Source organism: Phocoena sinus, chromosome 11 (genome assembly GCF_008692025.1).
Source record: "Phocoena sinus isolate mPhoSin1 chromosome 11, mPhoSin1.pri, whole genome shotgun sequence".
Classification (NCBI taxonomy): domain Eukaryota; kingdom Metazoa; phylum Chordata; class Mammalia; order Artiodactyla; family Phocoenidae; genus Phocoena; species Phocoena sinus.
In genome coordinates, this window is record NC_045773.1 from 71,027,036 (window position 1) to 71,048,985 (window position 21,950).

Genomic DNA, 21,950 nt, shown 5'->3' on the forward strand with positions numbered 1-21,950 from the left:
TAGCCGCTCCTCCCCGCCCGGTGACTACAAGCCCCATCCTGCCCTGCGCTCATGCACAGTACGCTAGAGCAAGATGGCCGACGCGGCGGCCACTGCCGGGGCTGGCAGCTCCGGAACGGTAAGGGCGGGAGGCGCGAGGCCGAAGCCGAGAGAGTCGGGGCATTCTGTAACTTTCCCCTAGCCTGGGCTACAATCTTATACCCAGAAATCCAGCCCCACCATGAGCTCTGAGTGGAGGAGGGTCTTTCAGGTCGTACGTGACCCCTTTCTCGAGACTCTGCGGTTGCCTCCTGAGTTGGTGGACTTGTATACTGATTGGCCCGTTCTCTGTTGGGGGTTGGGAGCCCGGAACACCTCCTGATTGGTGCAACGAGGCCGCTTTCGCCTTCTTATTGGCTCGCCAAAGTTGGGAGGGATTCCCGTTTCAAAATACTTCCTACTTGTAGGTCCTCTACTTAGCATCATGTGTTGTTTGTTGTTTTAATTTTCCTCGTTAGCAAAATGGTGTGGAGGTGGAAGGAACAAGAGAGAGGTCACTTTTTTTCTGGGAGATGGATATGAGTTCAATCCCATCGTGCGTGTTTCTTCAGCTATATATTCTGATAATCTGCTAAAATAGAAAGTAGAAAACAGCCGTTTTGTTATTGGAATTGTAAGTATTAGGTAGGCAGAAAGGCTGTCTCCGAATTTAGAGCCCCCGGGGTGCTCAGTTATTACTCATTTGGCCAAGAGCTGTAAGTCTAAACATCAGGGACTACCACATCTTATTAAGCACTAATAAATAAGTATTTAGCAAAAGAACCTTTGCTTGCCGTTGGCAGTATGTGAACTCTGTGATTGCATCCTTGTCCTCTGGATGAAAACGTTTTCTCTTTCTGGGCTGCTGATTCACAGAGATCAGGAAGTAAACAGTCCACTAACCCTGCTGATAACTACCATCTGGCCCGAAGGCGAACCCTGCAAGTGGTTGTGAGCTCCCTGCTGACAGAGGCAGGGTTTGAGAGTGCTGAGAAAGCATCTGTGGAAACATTGACAGAGATGCTGCAGAGCTGTAAGTACCAGGAAACAATAGGCCTTCCTCGAGTCAACCAAACATCTGTTCTGTGTCCTGCATTGTGATAGTGTTAGAGAGGATTTAAGAAAAAGAAGAACATTGTTAAGTGACTTACAGGCTTTAGAATCAGATAGACCTGGGTGTAGGTCATCACTCTGCTACCTAATAGCTTGGGTTAACCACTCGACCTCCTGAACCTCAGTTGCCTCCTTTGTGAAAAGGAATAATAATTTGTACCTCCTGGAGTTTTGAGTATAAGTAAGATGTATATGTAAAGCAGTCAAAGCTGGGAACGTTGTAAGCTCTCGATGACTTGTAGGTGCTGTTATTATTGCTGTTTGTTCTCTATGCTCAAAGAACTTACAGTTTCATTGGAGAGTCAGGATTAATTCCCGTGAAATAGATGCTGCACATTATATAATCAAATGCTATATTATGTGATACAAAGAGTGAGGGTGAATAAGTTTTAGAAAATGGAAAAAAGAAAAAAACGCTCTTTTGAAAGGAAGTATCTTGAGGTTTAGGAGCCTGGAACGGTCTCACATAGGCTTGTGCATGTACATTGTATTTCCCTCTTTGGGCCTTTGGAGGGAGGATGGAATGAGGGTTGTGGGTATTTAAGGTGTTTGAGGGCGGAATCAACCCTATGAATGGAAGGGAGAGAAGAGTTTAGGCAGAGAGAGAAGTTGAGCTGCAGTACAGGCCAAACAAAGAATTGGCCAACTCAGTGGGGTGCTCTGGAGCAATTATTGCCCATCAGAGTAACTGACATCAGTCCCCCAAAGCCCTGCCTTTGTAGTCTGGTCTTGATCAGTCACTAGATGTGGGCTGCCCCAGGAAGGTTGTGATCTGGGTTGAGGTGACTCTCTGCAGCTGATGTTTGGAACTTCAAGATACCAAATGTTTTCCTAAAGCAGCCATCAAAACCCATTAGACTCTTAAATATTGAGGACCCCGAGGAATTTTGTGTACATGGGCTCTATATATAGAGATTTTTGTCACATTAGAAAATAAAACTGAGAACATTTTAAAACCTAAGAATGCACAAGCACACATTCCATTATCCAGCAGAGCCATGATGTCATCATCATAGGGGACATAGCCTCCGGAAAACTGCATGAGAGAATGAGACTAAAAAAGTCAAAGGATGTCTCGTTTTATTATGAAAATGGTTTTGACCTGTGGACCCATCCCAGAAAAAGGCTCTTTTGTATGTAAAATTCACAATTTCAGAATTTTCCTGGAGCTGCCCGTCTACCTCTGAAACCCACTCATGGAGCCCAGCTTCATGCTTCCCCTTTCCCCTGAAGGAGTTTAGCATGGCTGAAAAGAGGTTCAGCTTCAGGTAGAAGAAACAAAAACTTGACAACCAGATAATAAGACCTTTTTTTTTTTTGTGGTGGCACAATGTACGTATCATAAAATTACCATTTTAATTATTTTTCAGTGTACAATTCAGTAGTGTTAAATATACTCACAGTGTTGTACAACCATCAGCATTATCCATTTCCAGAACTTTTTCATCATTCTAAACAGAAACTGTATCCGTAAACAGTAACTCCCCATTCCTCGTTCCTCCCAACTCCTGGTAACCCCTAATCAATTTTTTTGTCTCTGAATTTTTTTTAAAATAAATTTTATTTACTTAGCTGCGTTGGGTCTTTGTTTCTGTGCGAGGGCTTTCTCTAGTTGCAGCGAGCAGGGGCCACTCTTCATCGCGGTGCGCGGGGCTCTCACTGTCGTGGCCTCTCCTGTTGCGGAGCACAGGCTCCAGATGCGTAGGCTCAGTAGTTGTGGCTCACAGGCCCAGTTGCTCCGCGGCATGTGGGATCTTCCCAGACCAGGGCTTGAACCCGTGTCCCCTGCATTGGCAGGCAGATTCTCAACCACTGCACCACCAGGGAAGCCCTGAGTTGTTTTTTTCTAGATACCTCATATAAGTGGAATCTTAAAATATTTGACTGTCTGGTTTATTTCATTAGCATGATGTTTTCAACGTTTATTCATGTTGTAGCTTGTATCAGAATGTCATTCCTTTTGAAGGCTGAATAATATTCCATTATATGGATAGACCACATTTTATGTATCCATTCATCTGTGGATGGACACTGGGTTATTTCTACCTTTTGTCTACTGTGAATAGTGCTGCTATGAACATGGATGCACAAGTAGTGCTGCTATGAACATCATGCACTCTGTTTGAGTCCCTGTTTTCCATTCACTTGGGTGGATATCTAGGAGTGGAATTGCTGGCTCACATGGCAATTCTGTGTTTAACTGTTTGGGAACTGAGAGTAAGACTTTCTGCCTTTGATCCTTTCCCAGACATTTCAGAAATTGGGAGGAGTGCCAAGTCTTACTGTGAGCACACGGCCAGGACGCAGCCCACGCTGTCAGATATTGTGGTCACACTTGTCGAGATGGGTGAGTACACCTCCAGTTTCCATTTCTTCAGTGCAGCTGAGTTGGAGGCATGAGAGAGAGAGAGAGAGGAGTCCCCAGGAGGCAGCCCCCTCTGCTGAGCATTCTTAAATCCCCTCATGAGTCTCCTGGTTTGCTTTTAGCTTGAGAGAGTTATCAAAAGAGAGTTCCTCTGAACCCCTTTAAGAGGCCTCCTAACTCCCTCTTCGGGGATTCTGCTGGAGCTTCTTTTGAGCGGCAGCAAAGCTTTTGAGTTGGGAGTTTAAACTATTTCACCACAGTATTACTTCCCCTTCCATGTTCAGTATCCAGTGGTCTGGGCAGTGATTTTTGTTCTCCTGTTTCTTAGGTTTCAATGTGGACACTCTCCCTGCTTATGCAAAACGGTCTCAGAGGATGGTCATCACTGCCCGTAAGTGACTCTGAACTGAGGTACTCAGGAGTGCTCAGTTAATGCTGGTGGAATGAATTGGTTGACTAGGGCAGAGATTGGTGTGTAGCTACTACCTCGTTGCAGGCTCCCTTCCATTATTTGGGGCTACCTACCATGTAATCGTTATTTGGGCTAGTCAGATTAGGATGTGAAGTTCAGTCACCAGAAAGGTGAACCATCTCGATGCTACTTGAAAAATGTGAGAGTGCTTGTTCTTGCTTAGATCAAGGGTCAGTAAACTATGGCCTATAGGCCTAACGTGGTCCACCTCCTATTTTGTAAATAAACTTTTTTGTTTGTTGGTACACAGCCATGTTTACTTATTATCTATGGTTGTTTTCATGCAGTAATGGCAGAGTTAAGTAGTTGTGACAGGCTGCACAGCTTGCAAAACCTGAAATATTTACTTCCTGTCCCTTTATACAAAAAGTCTGATGATCTCTGCCTTAGATACACTGAGTGCCATAAACTGAGTTGATTGGAGTAACTAGTGTGGGTTTGCAGGACCTCGGGAGAATTCACTAGATTTTTTTTTCCATCACTCCTTTCAGGCTGGCATCTTTTCTTTTTTGGCTGTGTTGGGTCTTTGTTACTGTGCACGGGCTTTCTTTAGTTGCGGCGAGCGGGGGCTACTCTTCGTTGTGGTGCACGGGCTTCTCATTGTGGTGGCTTCTCTTGCTGCGGAGCACGGGTTCTACGCGCGTGTGGGCTTCAGTAGTTGCAGCACGACACAGGCTCAGTCGTTGTGGCTCTCGGGCTCTAGAGCGCAGGCTCAGTAGTTGTGGTGCCCGGGCTTAGTTGCTCCGCGGCGTGTGGGATCTTCCCGGACCAGGGATAGAACCTGCGTCCCCTGCATTGGCAGGTGGATTCTTAACCACTGCACCACCAGGGAAGTCCAGCTGATATCGTTTTAAGATGCTCCTCTCAAAGTGGCAGTGAAAGGTGCCATTTTCAACCCCTCTTGCTTTCATTGGCCCTCGCTTAACTTACCCTGGCTCCATGTCTGTCTTTGTTACCTGGGTTCTTGAAAGGAGTTAGCAGCCCACCTAACTTCCTTAGGTCCTCAACCTGCTCTTTATGTAGTTAGCTTGTCTCAGCCCCGCACTCACCGCCCCAAGAGGCATGCAGTCAGGATTGTTGTAGATGGGAATGTCACCCCAGGTCATGCCGTGCCGGGTGTTGTTGGGGGGCGGAGGCACCTTTTCAGGTCCTCAGGCCATTAAAGGCCTTTTATTGGTAGAATTACAAAGTGCCTGTTGCATAGAACATTGAGGTCCAGGATTTACTTTGAGAAAAGGAGGGTGTGGGTAGAGACGCGAGGCCTTGGGTGGAAGAGTAACCGCCGGTGACTCTGTTGCAGCTCCAGTGACCAATCAGCCGGTGACCCCCAAGGCCCTCACTGCAGGACAGAACCGACCCCACCCGCCACACATCCCCAGCCATTTTCCCGAGTTCCCCGACCCCCACACCTACATCAAAACTCCGGTGAGTGACAAGGCCACCCTGGGGGCTGTGACTGACGCAAAAGCAGACTCCATTTTCCTGGCTGTCAGACTGGAGTCCAGAAGTTTTTTGGTCACAGGGTAGTTCAGAACTCAGAATGTCTTTCCTCACTGGAAAACAATTCGGCAAAGGAGAATTATCTACTCCAGTTTGCTGGCAAAATATACTTAAAATAAGCTGAAAGTGGCACCGTTTCGCCTGTCCCACCCAAACACAGAAGTACCTAGCCACGTAGAGCAAAGACACATTCCACAAAATGCTGGTAGTAATTCTGGGTGGGATTATAGGTAACTGTTGTTTTGTGTGTGCTTTTCTGGGTTTCCCAAATTTTCCATAATAGGTAAGAGTTATTTTTGAAATCAGGGAAAGAGTTACTTAAAACATACTTGGGGGAATTCCCTGGCAGTCCAGTGGTTAGGACTCCGTGCTTTCACTGCTGAGGGCCTGGGTTCAATCCCTGGTCTGGGAACTAAGATCCCACAAGCTGCATGGTGTGGCCCCCCCCAAAAAAAACAAAAAATGAAACTTGGTAATATGAAATGGAACTTATCGTAACTGTGAGCTCTGGGTCTGTATGGGACAAGTCTAGTTGTCCTCCTTAGTTCAGATGTCCTCCGAACATGTCCTCCGTGTTCCAATTTGCCTTCTAGCAATTTCACCTTCCTTTGGGAAGGTACAGTGTGCATAGGAGTCCCCAGAGGCTCTTCTGCTCGCTTCCTGTGTCCCCACCTCCACACTGCGTCCTGGTGCAAATATGGCCACGATGCAGGGTTGGGGCAAGTCCTCCAGGAGATTTTTCCACACCTCAGGATACGGGGGGAAAGGAGCAGGTGGTCAGCCACCATTGCAAGGCGGCCATTGCTCTTGACCAGGATTTCCTGTATTAGTGTCCTAGGGCTGCTGTAAAGTGCCACAAACTCGGTGCCTTAGAACGACAGAAATGTATTATCCTGTAGTTCCAGAGGCTAGAAGTCCAAAATCAAGGTGTCGGCAGGCTCCCTGTGAAACCTTTGCCCAGCCTCAGGTGGTTTCTAGGCAGTTCGTGGCACCCCTTGGCTTGTAGATGCATCACTCCAGTCTTCCTCTTCACACGGCCCTCTCTCTGTATCTCCGTCTTCACGTGGCCATTTCTTATAAGGACACCAGTCATATCGGATTCTTACCACCCTACTCATATGACCTCATGTTAACTGATTACATCTTGCAATGACCCTATTTCCAAATGAGATCATATTCTGGGGTCCTGGGGGTTAGGCCTTCCACACGTCTTTTTCTTAGGGGGCTATAATTCAACCCACAGCAGTCTCTAGCTCTTTTGTAGCATATGTCTGTCAGTACAGCGTTAAGCACACACTTCAGTATTTGTTTGCTCATTTACGTGACTGTTATAACGTAACACAGTACGAAAACAACGTACGTTGAAAGATCATCTGACCCTTATTAAGGATTCAGGAAACTGGTGCTCCTTTTTAGTGGCAGCCATGTTATAGCCTTACAGCTTTTGTATTTTTGAAATCTTGGTTTAATACCTGGTGGAATACGAAGTAGGAGGTCTGGTTCTAAGTTCAGTTTATTTTGATACTTTCACAGCTGTCATAGTTGAAAAAGGTACAGTACAAAGATAGGTGGGATCTTAGGCTGCCCTTAATAAATCATAAAACTAATTTTTTTCATTCTCATCTACCAATTATTTGAAGACTTACGTTAAAATTTTCCTATTAAATTTCCAACTTTTTAAATGTCAAACGGTTATCTTAAAAATAATTGTAAGACCTTGCATTTTAATGTTTTTAACCAGCGTGTTCAGAATCCTGTTAAATTCTTCATCTTGGGAAGACTTCAAACATGTCAGAAAGTTCTGTTGTCATGTTACACTGAGGGCCCCTGGGTGGTCCCCGGCAGGGCTTCCCTGGCAGGGCTTCCCCAGCAGGTGTGTGGGGCTGAGAATTGCCTGAGTCCAGCTGTTGCTGGAGCTAAATGAAGGCCCGGGATCACGTAAATGTAAATGTTTGTATATTTCTTAACTTTTAAGATTCAAAGTAAATGTTAATCATAGTTATATTGTTTCTTTCTGCCCTTCCTCTGCCCTTGGGGATCTCTGCTCTCAGTGACGGTAGGGGTCATTTAAAGGGTGGGAGGACAGAGCAACAGCAAGGCAGGAACCCGAGGAGGGCAGTGTAGTCATTGGTATTTCTCTAGTGTCTTTGCTGTTCTCCCTTTAGACGTACCGTGAGCCTGTGTCGGACTATCAGGTCCTGCGGGAGAAGGCCGCATCCCAGAGACGAGACGTGGAGCGGGCACTCACCCGTTTTATGGCCAAGACCGGCGAGACCCAGAGTCTTTTCAAAGATGACGTCAGCACGTTTCCTGTGAGTGTCTCCCCTCTGTGGACCCTGGCTTGTCCTTTGAGATCATCGCCCCACCTTCCCTCTCTCTCTGTGTCATTGGAAAAAACGAATAAGCTTTGTCCTTGTCTTGTGGAACTTGTTCTTCATTTCTGGCTCCTTTTTCTAGGTCTTAAGGGCCTGTCCCTAACTGATGACTCCAAAACAGTAATGGCCTCTGTTGGGATTGGGCACTTGAAGTGCATTGAGTTGAGGTTACCTCGAGGGTGACTGAGCCCCAGGCATCAGAGAGGCTCATTAGCAGAAGGGGCAGCCCTGGTGGTAGAAGGACCCTGGTGGCAGGGGGCAGGGCAGTTAAAGAACCTCTGCCAGGCTTTGCCTTCACTACGTCCTCTCACAGGACTCACCATATAATTTCTCATCTCAGCACTATCGTTTCACTGTGTGACCAAGTGTCTTCCTCTCCACAGGCCTCAGTGTTTCCAAAGGGGAGTGAGGGAGATTGGTTTAGATGATTCATTCAGTCAGCAAGCTCCTGTTGGATTCTCGCTCTGTGCCTTGCCCCGGAACCGCAGCGGCTAAGTTACTAAGTCCAGACACTGTGCTGCCCACTTTCCCTACGTTATCTCATGAGCTCCTCGAGTGAGCCTCTGAGTTAGGAACTGTTACTTCCACCATTCCAGGAGCCAAGGCTTAGAGAGAAGAGAAATGAAGTAATTTGCCCAAGGTCACACGGAGAGTAGATAGCATTCAAACCTAGCTCTTTCTGTCTCCATATCTGAGCCATGTTAAAAATAATCTTAGAGTGTCTCCTGATAATGACATTCTACCATGGAAGTATGCACAGAGACTTTCTTTTTATTATTTATTTATTTATTTATTTACTTATTTATTTATTTATTTATTTATTTATTTAATAATTTCTCCTACTCAGCCTCGGTGCTTTTTGGAGGAATTGGGTCACTCATGTACCTGAAGTGCCCTCTAGCTCAGTGGATATACTTCCATGCAGAGAGTTCTCAAGTCCGCTATCGGGACTTGAGTCCTTCAGGTTGAAGGGATCCATATCCCTGCTCTAGTAATGAGGCTGGGGGGGTTAACTGACCTTGGGTATAAGATCACTAAGCTGATGCTTTGCTAGGATTCAGCCCTAGTTCTCTCTGATTTTAGTGGTACTTGGTAAAAGTAGGCTGTGCCGTCATATTGCCCGAGTTCAAATCCCACTCCACCACTTCCGGTGTGCTTGAGGAGGTCACGTAACCTCTCCGGGCCTCAGGTTCCCCATCTGTAAAATGGGGTTGTTAATTGTACTTACTTAATAGGGTGGAGGCGAGAATTAAAGATAACACGTAAAGCCTGTAGGACACTGCCTGGCCTGTGCTAAGCGCTCGAGCGTGTTAGCCATCACTGTCATTCGCTGCTGCTCGCTGATCTGTCCTAAGGCTCTCGGCCTCTCTTCCAATCCCCCAGTGATTGCTGCCAGGCCTTTCACCATCCCCTACCTGACCGCTCTTCTTCCGTCTGAGCTGGAGATGCAACAAATGGAGGAGACGGATTCCTCGGAGCAGGATGAGCAGACAGACACAGAGAACCTCCCTCTTCACATCAACACGGTGGGTCCTGCCTTCTGCCCGCTTCAGCACGCCCCCCACAGTAGCCCGTGCTGCTCTCTGCCTATCACCCTGCGGATTGGACAGGACCTACCTCAGGTCTCTGGCCCCATGTTAGGGACTTGCATCATGGGCCTGTGGTGATCCAATTGCGGCACGATCTCTAGCTCGAGGGATAAGTCTGTGTCCTGGGGATCCATTCATTCATTCAACAAATATTGAACGAGCACCTGCCAGAGTCAGGCAGGTGCCAGGTGCTAGGGAATTAGCAGGAGGCAAGATAGACAAAATGTCCTGCCCTCATGGAGCTAAGGAAAAGTGAGAAATTAGGAGATGGGAGTAGGTACGGGCCTGGTGGATGTGGTATTAGATTGGGTGACTGAGAAGGTGACAGGTGAGTAAAGACCTGAAGGGAACAAGGCTCGCACGTATCTGGGAGTAGAGCGTTCCCCACAGAGGGAACAGCAGATGCGAAGGCCCTGAGGTGGGTGCTGTTATGCTGAGGAATGGCAAGGCCATCAGGGTGGCCAGTGTGGCATGAGCAAAAGCGGGGAGGAGAGCAGGGGACGAGGTCAGAGAGCTCCTGGGGAAGTCAGGTCTTAAGGGTACCTAAGCACTTGGGCTTTTTGTTAGTACGATGGGAGCCCCTGGACATACTGAGCAGAGGAGGGTCTCGGGATCGGTGAGGTTGCTGGGTCGAGGGTGGACTACAGAGGGTGAGGGCAGAAGCAGACCAGTCGGGAGGCTGGTGCAAGAAGCTGAGAGATGGTGGTAGAGGTGAAGACACAGGTGGATTATTTGGTCAGATTCTAGATTATTTTCGGAGCAGAAGCGACTGAAGGAGTGGATGTGAGAGAAAGAGTCAAAGATAAATGCAAGGGTTTTTTCCTGAACAACAGGCAAGATGGAAGTACCCTCAGCCAAGACAGGCGAGACGGTTGGGTGGAACAGGTATAGCAGGGAAGCCAGGAGTAGAGGTTTACACAAGGTAAGTTTGAGATGCTTATTAGACATACGGGTGGTGGGGTCAGGTAGGAAGGTGGACAGGCGCATTGGAGTTCAAGGAGCTTTTGGGCTCAGGAGATGCAAACCTGGGAGTCCTCGGCACGTAGATAGTGTTTAAACCATGAGACCAGGTGAGTGCCTAGGGGCGAGTGAGGACAAAATAGAGAAGAGGTGCCAGGACTGAGCCCTGGGGCTCTGCGCTGTTCAGAGGGTGAGGAGATGAGGAACCAGCCAAGAAGATGGAGAAGGCACAGCGGGAAAGGTGGTGGAACCAGGGAGGGGGTGTGGGGGGGTGGGGGGCTGCGGCGTCCCGGAGGCCAAGGGAAGAAGGCATTTCAGGGAGAAGAGGGTGATCGGCTGTGTCTGGAGCTGCAGTTAGTTCCAGTCATGTGAGGACTGAGATGTTGCCCATTAGATTTGGCAGCGGGCATGCAGTTTGTGACCTTGACAATGGCAATTTCAGGAAGAATGAGAGCAAGTGAATTCAAAGAGAAAGAGAAGAGAGGAACCGGAGTCGGTGAGTGCGGACTTGTGTTGTCCATTACAGTGGCCAGTAGCCACATGTGGCTATCTAAGTCTAAATTGATGTAAATTAAATTTTAAAAATTCAGTTCCTTGGTCACACCAGCCACATCTCAATGGCCACCTGTGGCTCGTGGCTACCCTACTGGGCAGCGCAGATATGAACAGTTAAATCATCACAGAAAGTTCCATTAACGTAGACCACGGTTTCAAGGAATTTTGCTGTGAAGGGAAGGAGAGAAAATGGAGCGGTAACTAAAGGGGAAGAATTAAGGAGGTCAGAGAGGTGTTTTGTTTTTTATTTTTATTTTTAAATTTTATGTATTGATATTTTTAGCCGCACCTTGCAGCTTGGGGGATCTTAGTTCCCCAACCAGGCATCAAACGTGGACCCCCCCACGGTGGAAACGTGGAGTCCTCACCACCGGACTGCCAGGGATGTCCCTTATTTGTTTTTTAAGATAAATAACAAGATGTTTGTATGCTGATGAAAATGATCTGGTAAAGTTGATGCAGGAGAGAAAGAAACGTTTTGGAATGATGATCTTTGGCAAGGGAGAGGGCATGGGATTTAGTGCCCAAAAGGAGGGGTTAGCCTTATTGTGGACATTTCAGAGCCAGGATAGGAGATAAAATGTGTGGGCACAGAGACAAAGGTCGGCGGGGAGGTGTGCTCGTTGAAACTGGTGGGTGTTCTTTTCTGGTTACGCTGTATTATACTCGGCAAGTAAGAGGATAAGACCCACTCTTGTTCAGGCATCAGGGGAGAAAATGCCAAGTAGAGTCACAGACCTGCTGAAGCTCTAATGCCTTTAAAGCTTACAGGACCCTAAGAGTCAGGTTACCACATTCATCCATCCCTTAAGGTTGGCCCTGGCTTTTAAGCAAGGGATGGCTCAGTGGCTGTAGCTGGACTGAGGGTTCCTCGTGTTCTCTGAGGTGTGAGGCCCCAGGATGCGGGGGGAGAGTGCCAGGGCTGACTCTAGTATTTGCTGAAGGTCTCCCTTGCCTGAATACACATTTCTTTAATGTTGAATTATTCCTTTCAGAATCAGGGCTGGGAGCTTTGTCATTCTACGCTTCTGTTTTGGACTCAGTTAATTTGGTCTGAGATATGGTGATTGTGGCACGGACTAAGATGAGGTCCACCTTATGAGAAGGCGGAGTCTTCTAAACAAACATCACCGTCCCTTTATATGTACAAAGCAGCTAAAGGGCTTGCAGATGTGTTATCTAAAACCCCGGGTAATGTAATGACATAGGTGAGGTCATGGCGGTGAGTGAACCGAGGCCGAAAGGATGTCAGGAACTGCCTGAGGCCAAGCCAGACTGGAAGAGTAGAAAGGTCTGAGCCTCGGAGTCAGACTGGCCTGGCCTCAGATCCAGACCAGGGTACTTTCCAGCTCATGACCCAGCATCTGAGTCTGTTTCCTCACAAATGCAAATAGGAGTAGGAACGCCTCCCTCAGGGGGAAGTGAGGAGCCTGAGGTAAAATGAGCTCATCCATATCAGGTGCCTGGCACAGGGCAGCTCATGGCACCCACTGCCCCTGCCCCTGCTGTATGACCATATGCTCTTCTGTACAAAATAAATAAAAAGACTGCAAGAAAAGGATTCCAGCAACAATTTATGACAGTCAGTTGGGCTTGTTATTTCGTTGGACTGGCAAATACAATCATATGTTTAAGACTCAGAATGTACGAAAAGATGTATGGTGACAGTCTTTCACCTGTCCTTGTTCCCTGTCATCCATTTTCCCTCCTACGAAGCAACCAGTGTCACCAGTCTCTTGTGAATCCTTCTAGAGATGTTTTTTAATTGTTATTTTAAGCACAAACAGTTCTTTCCCCTTGCTTGCTCTCTTTGTGGCGATATCTCGGTGGTCATTGCACGATATCTCGGTGGTCGTTGTACGCTGTACGTGAGGAGCTGCTTCATCCCTCCGCATAGCTTCCTCCTGTTCCATTGTGTGGACTTAGTGAGCCAGTCCCTTGTGGATGTTTACATTGTTTTCTGTCTTTAGCATTTACAGACATTGTTACGGTAAGTTCAATAACTGGTGTTTTAAATTGTTTTTTTATCTATCAAGGTCACAACTGTCAACGACTGTTGCTAGGTAGTTACTTTGTTTAACTTGGTTCTGGTTACTCCATCTAGGAACATGAAGGGGCTATTCATTTTATTTATTTATGTATTGGCCACACTGCGCAGCACGTGGGATCTTAGTTCCCTGACCAAGGATCAGACCTGCGCCCCCAGCAGTGGAAGCGTGGAGTCTTAACCACTGGACCACCAGGGAAGTCCCAGGGCTATTCATTTTAAATTGGTGTATCAGAGGATTCTTTTCTCATACATTTCAACGAGCTGCCTTCTGCAGGCAATCCCAGTGTCTCAACTTTTACTCTTTTCTGAACAATGTACCATTCATGTACTCAGCAAGTATTTGTTTAGTACCTGGTAAGTGCCAGATACTGTTCTGAGTGCTTGGGACACATCAGTGACCAGAACAAAGACAACAGCTGCATCTCGGGAGCCCGTGTGTTGGCAGTGGGGGAATGACCATAGACGTAATACGTAAATGCATCACTGTATAGTATGTAAAAGATGAAAGTGCTACGGGGGGAAAACTGAGTAGGGGAGGATCCAGGGTAAAGGGTGGAGGTTTCAGTTTTAAATAGGGTGCTCAGGATACACATCACAGAGAAGGTGACGTCTGAGCAGAGTCTTGCAGGAGGTGAGGGAGTGAGCCATGTGGATCTCTGGGGAAGGGTGTCCTGGAAAGGGAACAGCCAGTGCAAAGGCCCTGGGGAACAGCACAAAGGAGAGTGGAGGTGTGACTGAGGAAGGTGGGGACGGGGACGGGAGGGAGAGATCAGGTCAGGTGGAGCCTTGTGAGCAGTTTTAAGAGCTGTCTTTTCATTGGATGAAGTGGGAGTGCTGGGAGGGTGTGGAGCAGAGGAGAGGCAGGTCTGAACTTCTCCAAGGAGCACTGGCTGCGCTGGTGAGAATGGGACAGGCAGAGGAGGGACTGTGACGGGAGGCCAGTTAGGAGGCTGTTGTCCATCCGGGTAAGAGACACTGGTAGGTCCTACCAGGGGGGTCGCGGTAGAGATAGTGGAAGTGCTCAGATTCTGCCTGTATATGGAAGATAAGGCCAAGAAGTTTTCCCAACAGATTGGCTGTGGGATGCCAGAGAAAGAAAGCAAGCAGGAGTGACTGCAGAGTTTTGGGCTTGGACAGCTGGGAGGACAGGACGGGAAGACAGTGGGAGAAGCTGTTTGTGCTCGTGGTTTAGTTATAGGCACGTTGAATTTGAGATGCCTGCTTGCCCGCCACGTGGAGATGGCAGGTGGTTGAGCGACAGTGGCGGTGCAGGCCTGGAAGTCAAGGGAGATGTGAGGGCTGGGGAGGTTCAAGTGGGGGATGCTGCTGTGGAAGTGGTGGTAGAGGCTGTGAGGCTGGATGCAGTCACCCAGGGCGCATGGGGTGCATGAGGGGGGTGCATGAGGAACGTGCCCTGAGTCTGGCCTTTCCCGGCCCAGGTCGCTCCTGACAGACCTTTCTACTCCCACCTTTTTTTTACAAATCTCAGTCATTTTAGTACTTTACTTTTTTTGTCTACTCCTCCTGTCCCTCCCCATCTCAAGGCTGCCTGTCCCCAAAGACAGCAAAGAAAGTGGCATTTCCAGAAGCTCTCCTTGGGAGTAGAGAAGCCTGTTGTCCCATGACTCGTGCCCCAAGTCCTGGCCTCATGAGGTATAGCGAGCTGAGTGGGGGGAGCCTCCAGCAGTGATCCCAGGGCACCCCTGACTGGGTCCCCTCCACCCTGATCATCTCAGGAAGCACTTAAGGCACAGTTGAACTTCCAGTAACTTTGAAGGTTGGGCGTTTCCTGTAGAGAGATGAGAGGAGGGAGGTAGGGGTGAGCTACTAAACCGAGCCGTTAAGAACTTCAGAAAGGTCAGAGCCTGGTATCCAAGGCAGGTCTGGGTGTGGGCAGACGTTGTGTCCGGCACCTAGTCTGGCACGAGCCAGCCAGGCTGATCTTGGGGTATTCGCTTTCAAGAGAGCCTCCAGGAGGTCCACAGTGACTCTAGTGCCACCAGACTGGGTGTTGGAGAGGGAAAGCACAGGGGCCCTGGATGAACTGGGTCTCTGGGGAGAACAGGGCTGATGGGCAGTGAGAGGGCACGCAGCCGAACCTCAAAGTCATTGCTTTCTTCAGTCTCATTGAGCCCAGACTGGCGCCGCCGTCCTAGGCCAGTGGTCCCTATGGGAGAACCTTCCATCTGTCCACTGTCCCGCTGTCTTCTGACAGCATATCTCCTGGTTGAGGTCAAGTCCTCTTGCCTCAAGTTCCAGAACGGGAATCCCAGTGACAGAACCACTGGTCTGTCACCAGGGGGCGCAGCCCAACCAGCTGCTTCTGGTCCCTTGTAGCCCCCTGGGCCTGAGCTGCTTCGTGTGATTTTTATCCCCTTCGCCTGCAGCTTCTGCTCATTTTAAAGAACTTGGAAAATAGAAGAGAGTGCAAAAAAGGAAAGGAGAATCAATCACCCATATTTCCAGAAGCCGTTTGTAAAACTTTAACATATTACTGTTTTCTATGTCTACATCCCACTGTGATTTTTTAAAAATCTTTAACTGAGATCATATGGAATATATTCAAACTTATAAGCTTTTCTCCAAAATCACTTTCCTCAAAAAACGAACAGCAAAAGGCCTGATCCAGGGGCTGCAGGTGGAGATTTGGGATGATGTTCCTGTGTGGGTGCCCGCACGTGCTGCTTTGCCCTCGTGGGAGCTCGCAGGGCTTGAGCAGTTTCTGGCCTCTGCTGGGATATGATCATTTGTACCATGTTGCAAGTACCAGATATTTGAGAATTTGCGGGAAAGTCGATTATGATTTACGTGAGCTTTGGTCCGGGGGTGCCCTATGCACGTGGTTTGTTTCAGTCCTGTACCTCTCAGTCCTGCAGGGCATCGGGAGCCACTTCTCTTTTCCTTTGACTCCGCACAGGCTGGGCGTCCTCCCTGAAGCGTCTAAATTGTAGCCCCTGACTCTGCCCCTCCCAGTTCTCTGTTCCTTGTGTCCTGTCCCTGCCTCTGAAGAGGTTCAGGGTCTGGTGTTCTGTGCTCCACTGTGTCAAAGCTGGTGCTCTCGCCTTCCTCTGATAGCAGCCGCTGCCTGGCCTCCTTTCGTCTGGGGCAGAGAGAGGCACATTAGCCAGAAGGTGGTGCTTGGGCTTCTAATTTCTCAATGAAAGGGATGCTAACAGTAGTTCTTACCGTGGGCATGATCTCTTTCCTTATGCCATTTGGTATTTTGCTTTATTTTGGCTTTTGCTCAAAGGATGATTCTGGAGCCGAGAAGGAGAACACCTCTGTCCTGCAGCAGAACCCTTCCTTGTCGGGGAGCCGGAACGGGGAGGAGAACATCATCGATAACCCCTATCTGCGGCCTGTGAAGAAACCCAAGATCCGCAGGAAGAAGTGAGTTGGAGGCCAGGGTGCAGAGAGGCCTCCCTGGCCAACCGAGGTGGCCTTCTCTGCTCCTTGGCAGAAAAGAGAGGCTCACCGGTGGTTCTGAACCTTGGGGAGAGCTACTCTGGTGAGAGGGGAATATTTTCCCCTTTCCTCTCCGTCCTCATCTCCCGCATGTACCTTTTGTTGCATGGAGGTTGAGCATCCTGCAGCCCAGGGACCAACCCTCACAGCCCAGCAGTTGTTCCCCCGCAAGAAGGAGAGCAGCTGGGGCCCCCACCAGGCGGGCTCCATGGATTCCTCTTCTTTCTAGGTCCCTCTCATGAGCTGAGAAGGAAGCCTGCCTTGTAGAGAGACGCGGATGCCACCCTCCTGGGGGAGTTAAAGCCACTCGAGGGAAGAAGAGGGTGGCCACCTCGGGGACAAGCCGAGGCTCTAGGGTGTGACCGGGCGTGATTTTAATAGCAAACTCTCTATTAAGATTACCTGTTTTCACTGGACGTTTGGGTTGACGAAGATACGATGGTAACAATGAGGCTTTTTAAATCAGCCGGGCCATACCGTGGGGCACAGGGGCAGCCAGTGACTTCGTTTATAGTCATGGAACTTGATTCCTTGAAACCTGGGAGACCAGGGAAGGTGGCAGGAAAGAAAGGTCTCTTTGCCTGCGTTGCTCACTGCCGGAAAGACTTTGCTTAGTTTGTATTTCAGGATATCCTGACCCCTTTTATTGACTGACAGTTTGTGGCACCTATTTTATCATCCTAGAACCTCCTTACTTCTCACCTCACCTGGGCTCCACGTGCCCTGTAGAGCTGACGAAGGTGACTTTCCCTCCTTTAACATGTTGGAAACAGGAGGCCCACCCATCGCAGCCTCAGTGTGGGGCCGGCAGGAGTCAGGAGGCATAAGCAGATGCGTGTGGAGTAGAATGAAAGGCAGTACTGACTCTCGTCAGCGTCTGACGAAAGCTCCCTAAAGCAGGGCAGCACCCTCTCCTGAAGGGTTTATCATTTACTGTCCCTCTGTGGACCATGTGCTTGGGAACAACCAAGTGCTGCCCCATCCTGGGAAGAGAGATTTTCTTTGACAAGAGCCTACATCAGTGGATATACTACGCTGTGATTTGATGGAGGAATCACTGGTTTTATGCAGTAGGAAAAGGATTTGCTGGGGGGTGAGAGGTGGCGGGGATGAGATTTTGAAGGCCGGGCTTAGCCTCATGTTCTGAAAGCTGAGAAACCTGTTCGGTCTGCTGGAAGTTGGCGTGGATGGAAGGCCATGTGCCCACCTTATGGCAGAAGTGGGCCAAGAAGAGCCTGCAGGTCTGAATCTGTCCAGCCTCTTTGCCTCTTTATCCTTGATGTGCCCTACAAACCAAAAACGAAAGATGCTGGGCAAGCTGATACCTTTTGACCGTTCTCCAAAGGAAGAGGTTTTAAAACCAAGTTGGAGGAAGAGGAATGCCAGTGACACCTGGAGGTTAACACAGGGTAAAGGAGGAGAATCCTGGGTTAGTGTCCTAAGGTCCATACTGAGCTCTTCTGATACTCGGCTTCCACAGTCATCTCTTAACCTTCCGTCCTCTTGGTGAATTTGAAAACTCGAAAAACCCGGTGACTTGACAGCAGGCTCCATGCTCCTCTGGCCTCACTGTTCTCTAAGCATTTCATCCCACTGGCTGGAAGGAAAGTGGTGCTCGTCAGCACCTGAAGAGAGGATACTGAGTGAGAAAATCGGATTCCCCAGCTCTGCACCAAATAAGAGTTTTTTTGGTTTGTAGTGACCTGAAACTCTTCCAGTTGAAAGTAGTCAGATCGGGCCTCTGCTGACCCCCTCTCAGCTTGTCAGTTGGCTCCTGGTGATTCTTGGCCTGTTGAGTTTAAATATAGCTCCAGGTTTGAGCCATGGCACGTGCAGGGCTGAAACTTTCCCGGCTTGCTCTTCTCACCCGCTCCCGGGAGCAGTCATCCCAGAAATTCCTCCTGCTACTGTCCCAAACAAGCACCTGTTGAGTCCTGTAACACTAAGGGATGAGGTGGGATTTGGAAAAGAATTTCCCTTTCTGCTGTTGAGATTTCAGAGGCCTTGCTGCTGTAATTCAGTTCTGCATGAGACACTGGGAGATGGTCGGACAACCTGAAACATTGACCTGACTGTCGTGTAAAGACTGTGCATAATCCTCATGGCTATTTATAAGTTTTTATTTTTTATAACTTTGGGGGAATCATGGAGGGAAAAAGTAGTCAACAGAACCAGATTAAGCATGTGATTTATGAGCTCTTAATAAAAGGTCATAATAAAAACTTTGTAAATGAAACAGAATTATAAGCTTTGAACTTAATTTGTATGCAAATGTTATAGCAGTGAGTAAAGCTGTATACGAATAAGTAAGGCTTAGCCCTTATGTTGGACAGAGTACCCTTTTCAACCGTCTAAAACTTTTTTTATTTGGGAAGTCTGCAAACACAAAACTAGGGAGGAAAGTATATATACTTTCCCTATGTATTCTTCACCCAACTTCAACACCTATCAACATCTTTTCTGTTTCATCTATTTCTTCTACTTTTTTTCTTTTATTTTTTATTCCTAGAGTATATTTTAAAACAAATCTAAGAGCTATGTCACGTAATCTGTAAATATGTTGTTATGCATCTGATAGACTTTTTAAAGGTTTTCTTGAGGTAATTATAGATTGAGGATGTTGCCCAAAATAAAAATGTTCAGGAAGGTCCCATGTACCCTTCACCCAGTTCCTTCACTGGTAGCATCTTGAATAACTGTAGTATAATACCAAAGCCAGGAAAACGACATTGGTACAATCCACAGGGCTTATTCAGATTCCACCATTTCGTGTGTGTGTGTGTGTGTAGTAAAAAGAGTGGATATATGTATATGTATAACTGATTTATTTTACAGCAGAAACTAACACAACATTGTAGGGACTTCCCTGGTGATCCAGTGGTTAAGAATCCGCCTTCCAATGCAGGGGATGCAGGTTTGATCCCTGGTCGGGTAACTAGGATCACACATGCTGCAGGGAAACTAAGCGCGCGCGCCACAACTGCTGAGCTCACATGCCTCAACAAGAGAGCCTGCGTGCCGCAAACTACAGAGCCCATGCACCCTGGAGCCTGCACGCCACAACTAGAGAGAAGCCTGCACACCACAGTGAAGAGCCCACACCGCAATGAAAGATCCCATGTGCTGCAACTAAGACCCGACGCAGTCAAAAAAATAAAGAAAACATATTTTTATAAAAGAACAATGTAGCAGATAAACTTATTTTAAAAAAACTAACAACATTGTAACTATACTCCAATAAAAATTAAAATATATATAGAACATTTCCATAACCACAAGGTTCCTTCATGCTGTCGCCTTATAACCACATCCACCTCTCACCTCTTCCCCATCCCTACCCCCTGGCAGCCACTGCTCTGTTCTCCATCTCTATAATTTTATTTTAAAAATATTATATAAATGGAATCAAATCAAAGTTTGTGACCTTTTGAAGTTGGCTTTTTTCACTTAGCATAAGCGAGTGAGAGCCATCCAGGTGGTTGTGTGTGTCAGTAGTTCCTTTCTTTTTATTGCTAAGTAGTATCCCAAGTATGGGTGTACCATGTCTGTTTAACCATTCACACAAGGAGGGACATCTAGGCTGTTTCCAGTTTGGGGCTATTACGAATAAAGCAGCTATAGACATCTGTGTATAGGTTTTTATGTAAACATAAGTTTTCATTTCTCTGGAATAAATGCCCAAGAATGCAACTGCTGGGTCCTGTGGTAACTGTATGTTTCATTTTAAAAGAAACTGAAACTCTTTTCCAGAGTGGCTGTACCAGTTTGCGTTCCTGCTAGCAGTGTACGAGTGAGCCAGTCTCTCCACATCTTCACCAACATTTGGTGTTACCTTTTTTTTTTATTTTTTAATTTTAGCCATGCTGATAGGTGTGCGGCAATACTCATTGTGATCTTAATTTGCGTTTCCCTAAGGGCTAGATGTTAAACATCTTTTTTTCTTGGCTGTGTTGGGTTTTTGTTGCCACGCGCGGGCTTTCTCTAATTGCGGCAAGCGGGGGCTACTCTTCCCTGAGGTGCGTGGGCTTCTCATTGTAGTGGCTTCTCATTGCGGTGGCTTCTCGTTGTGGAGCATGGACCCTAGAGCACACAGGCTTCAGTAGTTGCGGCACACAGGCTTAGTTGCTCTGCAGCGTGTGGGATCTTCCTCAGCCAGGGATCAAACCCATGTCCCTTGCACTGGCAGGCAGATTCTTAACCACTGCGCCACCAGTGAAGTCCCTAGATGTTGAACTTCTTTTCATGTGCTTTTTTGCTGTCTGTGTATCGTTTTTGGTTAATTATCCATTTAAATCTTTTGTCCATTTTCTAACTGGCTTGCTTCTTTGTTTTTAGATTTCTTTATATATTCTGGATACAAGAACTTTGTCAGACGTGTGGTTTGCAAATACTTTCTCTACAAGCTGGTCTTTTCATTATCTTCACAGGGATCTTTTGCAGAGCAATAGTTTCTAATTTTGATGAAATCCAATTTATTTTTTCTTTTATCGACTGTTTTTGGGTTGAGCCCTACGTCCTGCATTTTTTCTAATATTTTTATAGATGTAAGTTTTATGTTTTAGGCCTTGATCTAGTTTGAGTAATTTTTTTTTAAGGTTTTTGGGATCTTTTTGTTTGGTTGGTTTGGTTTGGTTTTTTTTGGCCAAGCTGCTTGAGGGATCTTAGTTCCCTGACCAGGGATCAAACCCGGGCCCCTACAGTGGAAGCATGGAGTCCAGGACCACCAGGGAATTCCCTTGAGTAAATTTTTTTATAAGGTTGGGGTTTAGGTTGAGTTCACTATTTTGCCTGAGGATGTCCAATTGATCCAGCACCCTTGATCAAAAGTTACCCTTCTTCCACTGAACGATGTTTGTACCTTTGTCAAAAATTAGGTTTTTGTATGGGGGGCATATTTATGTGGGTTGATTAAGACTTTCTTTTTTTAACATAATCACCATATCAATATCACACTTAACAAATGAACAGTGATTTTATAACATCCCCTAGTATCCAGTTCATATTCGGATTTTTCCAGTTGTCTCAAAGATGTTTTTATTTTATTTTTTAATAATTGGCTGGTTTGAATCAGGATCAAAATAAGATCCACACGTTGCACTGGGTTTTCACATCTCCTAAGTGTACGGCAGTCCCTCCCGGCTCCGGCCTGGGGATGAGGATGCCCCTTTCCTTTGTTTCTAACCACGAGGCAGTTAAAAGGTGATGAGTGCAGTTAACTGAAACACCAGTAACAAAGTGGCCTGGCTTTGGGGGCCGGGGGCCGGGGTGGGGGACAAGTGTAAAAGGAACTGGCTTTCCTGGGCTTTGTTTTTGTGGAATCCTGAAGTCGCTCAACTTAGAGGCATGTGGTTCAATAAAACAAGACTCGGTGATATTGGTACTTATGGCCCGACCACAGCCCACCAGCTGTGAGATCTAGGGCAAATCCCTAAGCGTCCAAACCAGTTTCCATAAAATGAATACTGATGATACCTCGTCAGGAGGATTT

The 21,950-nt window shown here is 47.4% G+C and overlaps 1 protein-coding gene across 1 annotated transcript; it reads left to right on the forward strand.

Moving 5' to 3' along the window:
* TAF8 (TATA-box binding protein associated factor 8) lies at window positions 1-20,152 on the forward strand. The gene is made up of 8 exons (XM_032650190.1): window positions 1-118; window positions 895-1,051; window positions 3,380-3,478; window positions 3,825-3,887; window positions 5,269-5,393; window positions 7,634-7,784; window positions 9,227-9,369; window positions 16,248-20,152. The coding sequence occupies exons 1-8, from the start codon at window positions 74-76 to the stop codon at window positions 16,389-16,391; spliced, it is 927 nt and encodes a 308-aa protein (XP_032506081.1). The 5' UTR covers window positions 1-73; the 3' UTR covers window positions 16,392-20,152.
* Window positions 20,153-21,950: the final 1,798 nt, after the last annotated feature.